This window comes from Vitis vinifera, chromosome 6 (assembly GCF_030704535.1).
Source record: "Vitis vinifera cultivar Pinot Noir 40024 chromosome 6, ASM3070453v1".
NCBI classification, from domain to species: domain Eukaryota; kingdom Viridiplantae; phylum Streptophyta; class Magnoliopsida; order Vitales; family Vitaceae; genus Vitis; species Vitis vinifera.
The window spans coordinates 2,108,504-2,122,696 of NC_081810.1; the positions used below are offsets into that span (position 1 = coordinate 2,108,504).

The following is a 14,193-nucleotide window of genomic DNA, read 5'->3' on the forward strand; positions in this document are numbered from 1 at the left end:
CATTATCAAAGACATTTCACCAAATTCATGTTATATACATAAATTCAAAAAAAAAAAAAGGATAAAATCGATATTCAACAAATACATTCCAATTTTATAATTTTCTTTTTCTTCGTCCAAGTTTTATCTCCTTGAATTTTTATTTTTATTTAAGGTTTTTAATGACACAATTCTACTAGTCTACACAGTGGGACATTTATAAGAAGAGAAATTGTGATTCTCCTTCATCTAATGAAGGTAATCAATTGACTAAATGATATGTTTTAATATCCTACCAACTAAACCTAATGCATTAGCTGTTTCTAAGGTTCATGCATGATTACTGCAGCACTAGCTAGTTTCTTCGTAATCTGAATATATTATGAATTTTATAAAAGTTTCGTTCAAACTTCAAACGTAAAATAAAGTTAATATCTTTACCTTTTGTATTCAGTGTCTGACATCTGACAAAACTTCAGACAAAAACAAAATAAACACGGCTCTGCCTCAAAAATTAAGAAGCGTGTATTTTAACAAACCCCCGCAATAATTTAGGGAGGAGAATAAAAGCCACCAAGTGATCAACATTAACAATTAAAATTTAAAAGCTAAGTTTAAGTTGTTTAACATTGATTTGCTCCTTCGTTAATCTAATAAAAAAATATTTAGTAAAATTTAATTAAGTGGTGTTTTTTTATTTAATGGCAAATAAAATTTAAAATTAAATAATGCTTAATAATGTTAAGTATTAAATTATTTATTTTTTTAATATTTTATTTTTTTTAAGTATTAAAAAATAAAAATAACCAATGGGTCATTTTTAGTATTAAAAAATAAAATATTTTAATATTTTTTTCTATTCAATAAAAAATTTAAGAAATAAATAATAATAAGTTAATAAATAAATAAATAAAGAACAACAACAACAACCTACATCCAAAAACAAATTACATTTTACAAAAAGTCACCTTACTAACTTAAATTATTTTTAAGTTAAATCATATTTACACTGTGACAAAGAGAGTTTTAACTTAAATAAGATGCAAAAGAACCACAGATTTGCCAACACCCTCTAATGATATTTAATAAAACGCAAAATATTATATATTCCAAAAGTCCATGTGTGGGACGATGCCCCTGCAAGATGCATGAATCTTACAGGGGAAAGAAAAAACAAAGTGGAGGAGAAAACTCACTATTTGTCAAGAAAGATGATTTTGTGAAGATTTAGTCTATGAGGAAAAAAATTTCTATACATGCATTAGCTTTTGGGATGTACTCTTTGTTATTTAATTGATTAATAATATCAAATTTTCTACCATTTGAGCATCACAAGTTAATTAATAATATTTAAGAATGGCTTTGATAGTATTTTTACTCAAAATATTTTTAATAATAATTTTTTTTAAATGTTATTAAAAAATAATCACTTCTCAAGTATTTTTTTTCATAAAACACTATAAGTATTTTTTAATATTATAAGTGATTTTTCAAATTTTTAAAAGCATTTCCTAATTTTTGTTAAATACCTTATTTTTATTCAAAAACCATTTTTTATACTTAAAAAATAACTCTTAATCATACAAAAAATTGTCTTCTTCCATGGCATATCCATATCCCCGCTTCTCAAGATTTTTGGTGACTTATAATTAGGTTATTGTTATAATACCAAATATATATATATGCTAAATAGTGAGATCAATAGCATAGTGTCATATATGTATTTGAGGTCATATTGTGTCACCTAGGTATTTAAGCTCACATTGTGTTGCATCCAAACTTCTTGTATTATTTTGTACTAATATTTTTATTTAAAATGTTTTTAGTAAAAGTGTTTTCATTATACAATTTTGGAAAATAGTTTTTGAGAATAGTTTTCAAAAATCATTTTATGATGTTTTGTTAAATAAAAGTCTATTTAGAAACCTGAAATATTCTTAATATATTTTTAAAATTTTTAAATATATTTTAAAAATAATTTTTATATCTACTATTTTATTTTAATCATTCTATATGTTTATATAATTATTTTTTAAAATAGCCTTCATAAAAAAAGTAAAAACAATTAAAAAATATTATCTTAAAACACTATATTTTCTGTTTTTAAGAATAAAAAATAGAAAACAAATTTTTTATTATCAAATTTATTTTTTATTTTTATTTTTTTGGAGAATATAAAACTGTTCTCGAAAATAATTGTCAAATAGATCCTTAATTTTTCAATCTTTTAAAAGTACTTTTTGAATTTTGATCAACTCCTAATTTTTCTTTAAAAATGTTTTTTATACTAGAAGTACTTTTTAAAAACGCTACAAAATGGACTCCTAATCTCATTCTTTTATACTTTATTCTCATTTATTTGTACTCTTAGTCAATTGACCAAATTGTAGAGGTGTCCAATAGGTTAGACCACCCATTTGGCTCGTGGCTTGGCACGACCCAAAGGAGTGAGTTGTGTTAGGCCTAAGGAAACAGTTCATCGTGTCGGGCCACCCTTACTTTTTTTCTTCTTATTTTTTCATGTAATTTGTTGAATTATTGAATAAAATAATCATTTTTTTATATTTCATTTCCTTACATATTCCATTATTTTAAATTTATTGTTATTTGGATAAAAAAAAAAAACAAATTCAAACATAATTTTTTTTTACTATTTTTAAAAACAAAAAGCTAACATTTTTATCAATTTTACAATTACAATCTCAATAAATATAAATATAAAAAATAAAAAGTATAATTATTAGAGGTGTTTAAAGTAATAAAATGAAATTTTATTTAATAATGAAAAAAACTTTAGACAAAATGGCCTTAAAAAAAATTAAATTAAAATTTTTAACAAAGTGAGTGGTCCATGGGCGGCCGCACGGTACGAAACGGCACAATTAACCCGTGGACTTATAGACCATGTCGGGCCACCTATTTGGCTTGCATGGGTTGACCTAGTCCTACATGATTTTTAAGTGGGCCATGCCGACCCGGCACATTGGCCCATAATGGCCCGGTACCATTGGACACCTCTACCAAATTGAGAGTTTATTTACGATAACATTTTCCTTATTAGTATTCCTTTTTCATAAGACTGAAAAGAATTGTGGACACCAAATCCATTTCCCTTAACAAGGAAATGCATGCATTCAAATAAAATATCAGCACACAAGTCACTCATCTAAGCCATCCAAGCTAGAGTTTGATTTCATGGTAGCCTTTCTAATCAAGAGCCTCGGACACCCTAAGTTTCAGCTCCACCGGATCCCTATGCACATATCTGTATCACAAGACTATTCTATCTTTTTTTTTTTCTTTCACATTCGTTTGTGCTTTTAGGTGAAGCCAGATATAAGATAATGTGTTCCCATTGTGTGGCATTCAACAACTTTTTTTTCCACTTTCTGTAAAATATGTATTTTTCTGGACTGTACCCATTTGTCCTCATGCATAAATATAGATGGCTCCAACGTTTTCTCTGCAGGGATTATCCATTGAATCTGCAGCATGACACTGACTCTTAATTTGGTAAAAAAAATGGAAGCTCTAATTCAATTAAATTATGACTTTCTCCACAAACATAGTAGCATTAATTTCATGTATGCGTGTCTTTAATTATCCTGAGAAAACAGCAGAGGTGAATTTGATGGAAAACGTGGTAATCAAATTTGGATTCCAGTACTGGACACGATCAGCTCAAGATCTAACAGTTGTTGGGCTCATGTTTCATGCTTTCTACCTATAATTTTTGCCCCCATATCAGGGAAGCCCAGTTGACTCAGGAATCAAGGCAGGGAATAGGGCTAGGCAAGTGGTCGTCACAGCTCCACGACTATGCATCCCCAAGTGGGTCATTCCAGCCATTTCTTCCACATCTTGGAAGGAAAATAAAGGTACATAGCAGCTCTTTTTGAAAGAATTTTTGTTTAAGTCAAACATTAAAGTCGATGGCCTTTGTCACTAGGGGACATATTATTATTCCAAGGGGCATGTGAAAGAAACTGATGCAATGCAGGCTTTTGGTGACTAAATGGATTCAACTTTCTCTTCCAAATTTGACTGCCATGGTGTGAAAAGGCCAAAAGTTCCAAGACCAATCCCCTACAAGTGGGTTGTTGAGGACCACCTTTGGGTCACTTTCTGGGTAAGGAAAATTCAGGAGAACAAAGACCAAGAGATAAGAAAAACCATGGAGATGGATCCTAAAAATGCAGCTACCTCTAATAGATTATGAGCTATAGTACAAGCTTTGGCAATTGTAGTTGAGCAATTTGGATATCATATGAATAAATGCTTTTAATAAATTTGGAGACTCTAGAGAAGTGTGGTGGAGTTCACCGGAGAAGCATCTCAGAAAGCAAAACAGTTTTGACTATAAATTAATCTACATAAAGTATAAAGATAATTATGGCTGTTAATACTCATGGTTTTGTCCCAACTTGGTCCTCCCCCACTGTGAAAACGCAGCATGGAAAAACTCGTCCATGACTTTCACAGAGGACCCCTTGAAACCTTCGTCATCTCTAATGGCATCCTTGATCATATCCCTTACCTCACAAGCCTTTCTTCTCATTTCCTTCCTTTTCTCAGTCTCATTCATCACCAACTCAATCTTCTTTGTTATGTCTTCATGCTTTACCTCACAGGTAGGCCCTCTGGCCACCTCCACAGAAACTCCAATCTCTTTCTCCAAAAGCATGGAATTGAAGAACTGCTCGGCCGCCATTGGCCATCCCATCAAGGGTACCCCGTGACTAAGGGCTTCAAGCACTGAGTTCCAACCACAGTGGGTTAAAAACGCAGAAACTGATTTGTGGGACAAAATCTCCAGCTGAGGTGCCCATTTATGAACCAGTAACCCTCTTTTCTGGTCTTGAATCCGTTGTTCGAAGCCTTCAGGGAGCCACTCTCCGGCCTTGAATTCTGAGTTTATGTCAAAGCCCAATGGAGGCCTAACAACCCAGATGAAGTTTGTGCCGCTGTCCTCCAACGCCATCGCCAATTGCTTCATCTGTGAACCCGAAATAGTATTCTGCGATCCAAATGCTATGTATAAGACTGAATTTGCAGGTTTTGCATCAAGCCATTTGTTGCAAAGCTCAGAGGTGATTCCTGATTCTCTTCCCGATCGAGCTCGACCTTCCATGGACAGAAGAATTGGCCCAACTGGCCAAGCCGGACGGCCAAGCTTCCGCCTAAAATACTCCAACCCGATCTTATCAAACTCCCCCGCTGTGTTAAACAAAACCCCGTCAGAATTAAACCATCTAGGAAGATTTTTTCCCTGAAATACTGACCAAGAATCAGTTCCATCAGCATCTAACATATTCTTAGGCAGCTGTGTCACATGAATCCTCGAAGCTTCAGGAAAATCATGCAGCAGAAACTCATCAGAATCGGCATTCCTATGAGGAAGGCTGCCCCAGATAGAGTAGTAGCATGCCAATCCGAACCCCCCAGCTCCACTGAAAATAGCATGAAAGACACCCAACTCCTTGGCAACATCAGCAGTCCAACCAAAGAATATGTCTGCAATGATACACAGCGGCGGACAGCCATGTTGCTCATTGATAAGGTTCAAAATCAGCTCTCTAAAAGCAGGTTTCAGAGACAAAGAAGCATGGAGGAAATCAATGATGCGATAATAAGGGAGGACATCGGTGTTCTCGGTGTTGGGAGGGAAGCCATGATCAGAGCTGCAAAAAGGGATTTCAAGGAGGCGAATGGAGGAGGTTGGAGGGATTGCAGACCGGAGTTTCTTGATGTTGAGAGGCGTGCTGACAAAGGTGATGCTGTAGCCCTTCTTCTTCTCTATATGAAGAGCTAAAGCCAGAAATGGGATTGTATGACCTTGTGCCATGAAGGGAAACATCACTATATTTTCTCTTCCTTCCGCCATAGCTCTCGTCTCCGCCTGTTGAGAGAGAATCATGTGAACTGGTCTATGCTGTTCGAGAAGAGGGATTCTATATGCGACCCCTCGCAAACCCCTATAATACACTGACCTAGAGTTGTTGAAATTACATATATTTAAAGCTATTCATTGGGACATGGGTTTGATCATAGATTGCATAAAATCATATCATATGTTATTAAATATATATGTTAAAAGAAATAAGCGCTTTTTAATTTCAACGGTCGTCTTTGGGGGTTGTCTGCTTGTGAGTTGTAAGTGGGTAGATGAAAGTGAGAGGGTCACAGGAGGCCCAAGAGTTCCACATTTTTTTTTCAAAAGTCGCAGAATACTAATTGAAAGTGGGAGAAAAGAAACAAGAAAGAGACGTGTTCTACGGTCCAAACATCTTGCGAGTCGTTTCGTCATATTTTACCTTGACTGATTAGTTTCACAAGCGAATCCAACGAGTCTTGGTGTTCTGTGATTCCACATTTGGTTATGAAAAATTTTGGGGAAAAGAGTGAGAAAATTAAAGTAGAAAAAAAATATAAAGGGGAAGAAAAAAAAATGTCCGGATATTTAATATTAATAAATTATTTTTATACGTTTTTCAAAATTGTTAAATTTTTATTTGATTTCCTGTATAAAATTTTAAGTATTTTTAATTTTATTTTATTTTATTTTTTTATATTTTTTATAATAAATCAAATACAAGAAAATCACTTTTTTTTAAAAAAAAATTTCCTTTCTGTGGCACCGAACCAAACATAACTTATTTTTGGAGGCATTTCAAAAGTCTTTTCTATAATACTATGTCAAAAACAATAAAATAATGCATATATTGTTATTATTTTATGATATCTTTTCCATATAATTTTTTAATTCTTTTTGCAAACTACAAATTTTTTTTTTTTTAATAGAAATTTTTGTTTTACTTGATGAGTAATATAAAAATTAAAACTAAAAAAATAAAATTAATGAAAAAATAAATTTATGATTCATGTATCCTATGAAAATGATATATAAAAAATATATACATTATTCTATGTTTGATTTAACATGGAAAGTGATAAGTAATATAATAACTTATTTTATCTCATTATTAACTAAATATGAAATGAGACATATTTTATCACCTCTTGCTTTTATCTTATGTTATTTTCAATCAATCAAACATGACTATATTACTTATTAGCATTATTTATGGCATCATCCGTGAACATTGCAAACTTAAAAAATTATAGCATATGTTCCCTCGTTGCTCTTTAGAATAGTTTTTTAATTTAAAAAACACATTTGCCAATTTTTTAATTTAAATAGTTGTAAAAAATATTGTTTTGAAAACTTGTATTTTAGAACAAATTTAGACTCCATTTAACAGTGATTTTAAAAAGTATTTCTAATATTTTTTAATAATTAAAAAATTATATAATTTAAGTATTAAAAAATTAAAAACGCTTTATAAAATCACTATCAAACGCACTCATAAAATAGTTTTAAGTGTTTTTTTTTGTAAAATATGATGAGAAACCATTAAAAACATAGAACATATGAAGAATGTTGTCGAGGTGTAATAATATTGTTCGGATAGGTCACCCAAACGACGATAATTAAATGTCATAAAAGGTTTAATTTACCTTTATTAGATATCAATCGATTTTCAAATAAGATGGCTAAAGTCCAATTTAAGAATTGATATTAGAGTTAAGGTCATGGATTCACTCCACAAGAGCATATATATATATATATATATATGATTTTAAAACGATCACATTTTATAAATATTTTATTACATACAATTAATAAAATACTTTATTTAAATAAAAAAAAGGGTCATGGAGCGTGAATGAGAGAGACATGAACAATTTCATATGCTTTTTATATTTAAAAAGAAGTACATTACGAGTACAATTATTTAGGAATTATTTTTTTAATTTAGGAATCGTTTTATCCCTTTTAATTAAATAATGATTCTTAGATTGAAGTTGAAAGATGGGTGGTATTTGGGGTGAAGGGTCTTTGTATGCTTGTAGCAATTTTGTAATTAAGTACAACATATATAATATTTTAAAATTACAGTTATATTAGGGGCAAAGCAAAACAAATATGGCACCTTCACAAGCTTTCAGCAAAAAGTGAGAATGTAGGACTCCATGGGAAGATTGTTTATATGTTCAAGATTCGTGAAATACCATGTTAAAAGTTACGTTAAGCTACCAATCGACTCAAACCCGAGAATTCTAGTTAATCAGAGCTTTGATATCATCTTACCAATTTACCTAAAAGCTTAAGGCTTGTTTCATAATGCTTTCGAAAGCAATTCTCAAAAATCAGTTTAGGAATCAAATTCTATTTTGAAACTCGAATATGAAAAACAGTTTTATCGACCATTCAGTGGTTACTGAAATCCTGAACGAAGTGATAGAATCTGATATTCAGATATCAATGGATGAAACCCCCCATTGAACCATATGTTGACATAGATTTGAAAGTTACAAGCTTGTTAAGTTGAAATTTTCTTGGGAGAAGAAAATCTTTAAATTAGGCTACAGATTTGTATCTGCATAGAACCTTACACCTTAGAACCCTGTCTTGAACATAGAAACCAGGCATCACCATGATCTTAACCCGGCTCGGACCCTGTGATCTCTGCCTATCCATGAACATATCTTCCATGTAATGAGGATCAAAGCTTCTGTTTTCTTCAACTCTGAGGATTCCCAGAGGGGGGTTGAACGAAAAAGCAAGCAAATGAAGCAACCATATGCATTTGGCTGAAACAAAGAAGGATTGGAGGAGCTGCTCAGGCCATGGCCTCGTCCAATTCAGAGTTGAAATGATGCAACTCATCTTCTGATCACAGAACTTGCTGAACTCTTCACTGTAGTACTTGGTCCCTTTCCTCAGTACCTCATTCCAGCTTAGGTTTCTCAATGCGACAAAGGATGAAAACCGTGCCTGGCGATCTTGATGAGGGTCTAAGAGCTTGGCCGTGCCGTTCTTCTGGAACACACAGTTCTCAAAGTCTTGGTAGAGTGACTGGTTTATGATGGCTTCAAGATGGTACAGCACTGCCTTTGAGTACTTTGATGTCAGAGACAGTTTATATGGTTGAAGAAGAGAATTCAAGTTGTCTGTTAGGGTATTATCGGATTCTTCAATTTGGCCGATAAGGATCTTGCAGAATTGTTTTACTGATAATCTTGCTTCTGATACTATCTGCAAGAAGCCCTCCACCATTACTTCCTCACTGACTGGAATGAAGTTTTCTCCATTCCCATCAATGGATGATTTCCCCCTCTTTGGAAGACTTCTGAGCTTTTCCGGAGCCTGCAAGTCCTTTGCCTGAGCTGTTTGCTTCAGAACTCTCTTGAGCTCTTCACAGTAAGTCTCCAAGTACTCCAGCTTCTGTTTCAGCTCCCCCAGAGAAGATTTCATCTCTGCAACCTCCATTAAGGCTGCATCTCTACTCTCATTTGCATCCATCAGCTCTTTCTTCAATGTCTCAATGGACATTATCCCCAAGTCTTTGAAAATTTGTGATACTTCCTCGGATTCTGTTCGGTTTGGGGAACTCTCATTCTTGTGCTTCTTCTTTAACCTTGGAAACAACCATGAGAGGCTCACTCCCCGGTTCTTAGGCTGTGATTGAACTGAGGAATGGGAATCAGTCAAGGGCACCACAAAACTAGAACCCTTACTGTTCTTGACCGTATTTTCGGCTTCGGTGCTTATGATTGCAGGTCTGCATTTGTTGCAAGATGAGAGGGATTTGAACTCCCCCAGACTGTTTCTCCTACTGGACTTGAAGAAATCGGTTCCAGGCGATGTTTGAAGCACAGTGATGTGGTTTGCACAGGCACTGGTGAGTGACTTCTGATCTTCAGTTGGACAAACATGGGGCTCTAAGCTGACTAAACCAGAAGGCAATCCCTTCCTTGAAGAAATCTCCTTTTTGTAATCCGACATAATGGTTTCATTATCATTTCCTCCTAGCCCTTCCATATCCCAACTTTCGGACAAATTTCGATCATTTTCAACATGAAGTTGATGGTACCCAGGTAATGGTTCATCTCCGTAACTCTGTCAGAGAAATTTCCCATATTATAAGTGGACTTTGCAGATAATGAAGAACCCAGAATTTTCATTTCATTGACCAAAGACTAAGCATAGAACAATGCTTTGAAATGGGCCTAGATTTCTGGGTTTGGTTTTACTGAAGCATATAACAAGCAAAATCCAGCAAAAATGTTGCTGGGGTCAAAGAATTTCTCTGTCATTTTAACCAAAAATTCATGGAAGAAACAGAGGACAGAGGACATAATCATTGAAGCAAAAAAAAAGAAAAAAAAAAAGGAGTAATCTTCTGGAATTAATTTAATCTCAAGCATAACCCTGAAACTCTTCCATTAAAGCAAAACCCAACAACTACAATCATTATATAAGCTTAAAGAGAGAACACAGAACCCATAATCATTGCAACAGATGAGATTCAATTTATGGGTTTCATTCAATTCTAATCATGATGCCTCAATAAAGAAACTTGCATTAAAAGCAAATCGATCAAAAACAATAACGTAACAGGGGAGAAAATGAGAAGATTAGACAAAAATCTAATTCAATAAACTAAATTGATATTGAAAAAATCTCAAAAAAAAAAAAGAAGGAAAGAAATGGAGAACTCACAGGAGTGAAAACAGGGTAATCTTGAGCAGAGAAGTGAGAAGGAGGGCGTGAAACAGGGGAAGCAGTTGGGTACTTGAGATTGGCTGGGCTATTGCCTTGTATCAAAGCAGCATGAAGAGCTCTGAGCTCAACTGCTTTAGCAATGGCGGCCTGAATTTCTTGTCTGCTAACTTCATGATCGCCGTTGCTGTTGTGGCCTTGAAAGACTTGAGTAGCAGGAGTAGCAGCAGCCATGAAATAAAGAAGCAGAAGAGGAAGAAAACAGAGTAGAGATAAAAACAGGGGAGAACATGAAAACCAGAGAAGAGGAATATGGAAATCAGATAAAGTTGGGAGGGAAGAAGAGAACAAAAGAGATGAAGAAGTGGGTATCCAACGGTTGGATTTGATTTACAGAGATGAAGATCATATCCAATGAAGGATCTTGGAGAACCAGAGAAACAAGAGAGAGAGTTGGAGGTATCAAAAATCCAAGGAAGCTTTGTCTTTGTCCTCAATGGCTTGATGAAATGAGGGCATGTGAAGCTGTGTGTGTGTGTGTGAGAGAGAGAGAGAGAGAGAAAGAGAAAGATGAAGCAGAGAAGTATTTTTCACTCCATGTAGGCAAGACTGGGGAAGGCCCAAAATAACCAAAATGCCCATTGGTTTCAAAATAATTTTTAAACCCAATGGTGGGTATTGTCCATATCATCTGTCTTAATTCTAATACCATATCATAGCTTCCAATTTTCTAAAATCACATTGCTTTCAAGTGGTCACATTATTGCTTCACTACAATTGTAATCATTCCCTTATAGTTATTGATAATAATAAATTCAATGAATCCACTACTTCTAAATGTTATGATAAAAATAATAAATATTATTTAATTATTTAAAATCAGGTTTTAATCATCTTATTTGAAAACCAATTAATATCTTTTAGTTAAAATAAGTCAAATCTTTTATGTCATTTGATATTATACCTCGGGATTCCATTTGAAAAGTCATGAACCATTTTGAAACTTAAAAACAATATTGTTGCACCCCAATAAATTATTTTAAAGAAAATGAATATTGAAGATATTATATGTATATAACTTTGAATAATTAAGATGGGAATTTTTTTTGTTCATTTTGGGAAATAGATTATGTGTAATATATTTCATGTTACTTTCAAAAGCATGATTCAAGGAACACACATCACCAAAATGGACAAAGCACCATATGTATGATAGTCCATAAATGTAGTTTTGAAAATAAAGCAACACCATTGAGTGTTTCCCAATAAAAGTCAAGAAATCATTTGTTACATACCATTTCATCCTTCCACTAAGACCTCTTTTCTTCATTGAGAATTCTAACCCTACTTTTCTACCCCTTTGAGTGGGGTTTATGTTTTAACATTGAGCCTAGTCAATTCCTTTAATCCTTAAAGCAAAGTTAAAATCTTCCCCTTTCCTAAAAACATTACCAACCAATGAATGAGATTCAAAATAAATCAAATAATATTAATGGCATAAAATATTTTTCTCACCCATTTTCTTTAAAATAAAATTTGAAAAACCCATATTTTATATAAATATACTTAATTTTATAATATAAATATATATATAAGTATTTTTCAAATTTTATTTTCAGAAAGTAATATTATCATATGTACTAAAATTGTTAGGAACCTTGAACAAATAACAAAAATTTGTGCTCCATTTGGGGCACAAGGAGGAAAAATGCAATGTTTTTCTTTGCATCTACCATTATAGGACTTGTACACAATTGGGGTAGTGAGGGCAATTTTTCGTCCAAAAAAATACTTAGCTGGCCAAGGGCAGATTTTGCCCAAAGGGATAGGGGTGGGGGACAGGGGACTGAGAATCCAATACCTTCCAAACACTCATTGTCTTTCTCTTTTCTCTAAACAGTGAATCTTGTAAGGTGGGGACCAAACAGGGCACTATTTTGGTCATCCAAATTACAAAAAAGCCCATCATATACCCTATTTGAGCCACCCCATGTGGAATTTTTGGGGCTTTGTGGACAACATTATGAGGTGTGAAGGGTATTTTGGAGAAAAAAATTATATTTAATTCCATTTGTAATTCTTTATTCCTTCTATGGATGAAATGGAATTCCATGTAGGATTATGGGATTGTTTAAAGTGGTGTTTCATTGCTTCCATAACTACTTTCTTGGGAAAATTATTATTCTATTGAAATCTTTAGAGCCAACCACCCCCCCTCCCCTAAGAAAGCTTGGAAGGTTAGTCAACCTCCACATGCAAAAAAGTGCTTCTCCTTTATTTTCTAATCACATTCTACTTTATCCAAATACCCACCAAATTATTCTAAGAATTAATAGGTTTTTTTAGGTCTACACAAGTTCTGATAAATTAATTTTACTAAATCCAACAACAAAATACAATCAAAATATCCAAAACAATTTCACCTCAAGGGCACCCACCATGTCCAAAGTATCAAACAAGTAGGACAAAGGAAAAACCCTTTTGTAGTACCTTCTACATTCCATCACAATATGAGACACCTTTCTCAACAGTTTTCTATGGATAAGTTCCAATTATTTCATCATCAAGATTTAAAATTTTAGATTGATTTGAATGGGTGGGTCATATCAAAATTTTTGTTTCTATTTTCAATGACATTGTGGAGTAAAGTAGGGTTGACCATCCTGAGGATTGCTGTGAAATCAAAACTATGCAGTTCATACAAACCACACCTTTCAATTTCTTTCCCCCCCCCCCCAAAAAAAAAAAAATCTCCTAAAGTAAAGACTTATTAATTGTTGACACTGATTCCAAGGTTTGTAGGGCAAGTGGACCCAAAATTAGGTGTCTTACCCCTAACCAACTTGGAACTTTTTTTGACTAATAGAATAGGATTACTTACAATTTGCTTTTCCTCTTTTGCTCGCAGCAATGAATTATTTACATTTGCCCATTGTATTTGTTTAAGAAAGTGTACATTTAGGCACATGGAGACCACTATTTTGTATCATTATGTAAATGTTTTAGGATAAGACTTTGACACAAAACCATAAATTAAGGTTAGGGGTATCCCACTTATTGGTTAGCATAAATAAATTAAATTAAGTTGATTATTTTATCAATATTAATAAAATTAACAATTAATTTTTTCATAAAAAAAGTTCAAAAATTTTAAGGAAGTTTAAAATCTTATTTTCTTGGTAAATTAGTTTTTCAAAAATCATTTTTTTTTGGGCCCCACCACCTAAATTTTCTTGTGCGGCTTCACTCATTCCACAACTAGAATCTACCATTTGCCTCTGATTGAAACTAACAAACTAGGTATCCAACATGCCTCAGGGCAACTCCACAAAATTCACTAAGGTTGGTTTGATTTCACTTATCAACCTAAAAATCATTGGTCTAACACTTGAAGCAAGATGTCTAGGACTAATAAAGGCTCGTCCCTACGACCTCAAATGCATGGACCAAATGTGAGTAAGCTCTTGGATTGGCAAAGAGTCATCATCCCTCGAGAGTTTGTCACACCCTATAGTTGAATTATGGATCGATTGACAAGGATTCTTGTCAGAAATTTACATTTGTTACTCTTAGGGAAGGCCAGGGACACATTCCATCAGCCATAAACATCCTCCAATGATTTATTGGTCAGCACCCAACATGGACCT

At 33.4% G+C, this 14,193-nt stretch overlaps 2 protein-coding genes across 2 annotated transcripts; both read right to left on the reverse strand.

Moving 5' to 3' along the window:
* Positions 1 to 4,212: 4,212 nt before the first annotated feature.
* On the reverse strand, positions 4,213 to 6,031 carry LOC100260304 (UDP-glycosyltransferase 92A1). The gene has a single exon (XM_002282982.4). The coding sequence runs from the start codon at positions 5,894 to 5,896 to the stop codon at positions 4,379 to 4,381; it is 1,518 nt and encodes a 505-aa protein (XP_002283018.2). The 5' UTR covers positions 5,897 to 6,031; the 3' UTR covers positions 4,213 to 4,378.
* A 2,239-nt stretch (positions 6,032 to 8,270) lies between these two features.
* On the reverse strand, positions 8,271 to 11,140 carry LOC100265521 (IRK-interacting protein). Its single transcript, XM_002282978.5, has 2 exons — positions 10,547 to 11,140; positions 8,271 to 9,943 (listed from the first exon to the last, which is right to left on the reverse strand). The coding sequence occupies exons 1-2, from the start codon at positions 10,778 to 10,780 to the stop codon at positions 8,402 to 8,404; spliced, it is 1,776 nt and encodes a 591-aa protein (XP_002283014.1). The 5' UTR covers positions 10,781 to 11,140; the 3' UTR covers positions 8,271 to 8,401.
* Between the last annotated feature and the right edge of the window lie 3,053 nt (positions 11,141 to 14,193).

Bases quoted from the DNA above. Each gene is read 5' to 3' on its own strand.
- LOC100260304 (XM_002282982.4), bottom strand. From the start codon at position 5,896: ATGATTCTCTCTCAACAGGCGGAGACGAGAGCTATGGCGGAAGGAAGA.
- LOC100265521 (XM_002282978.5), bottom strand. From the start codon at position 10,780: ATGGCTGCTGCTACTCCTGCTACTCAAGTCTTTCAAGGCCACAACAGC. The intron at 9,944-10,546 runs GTGAGTTCTCCA...TTTCTCTGACAG, and splicing joins ATTACCCTGTTTTCACTCCT to AGTTACGGAGATGAACCATT.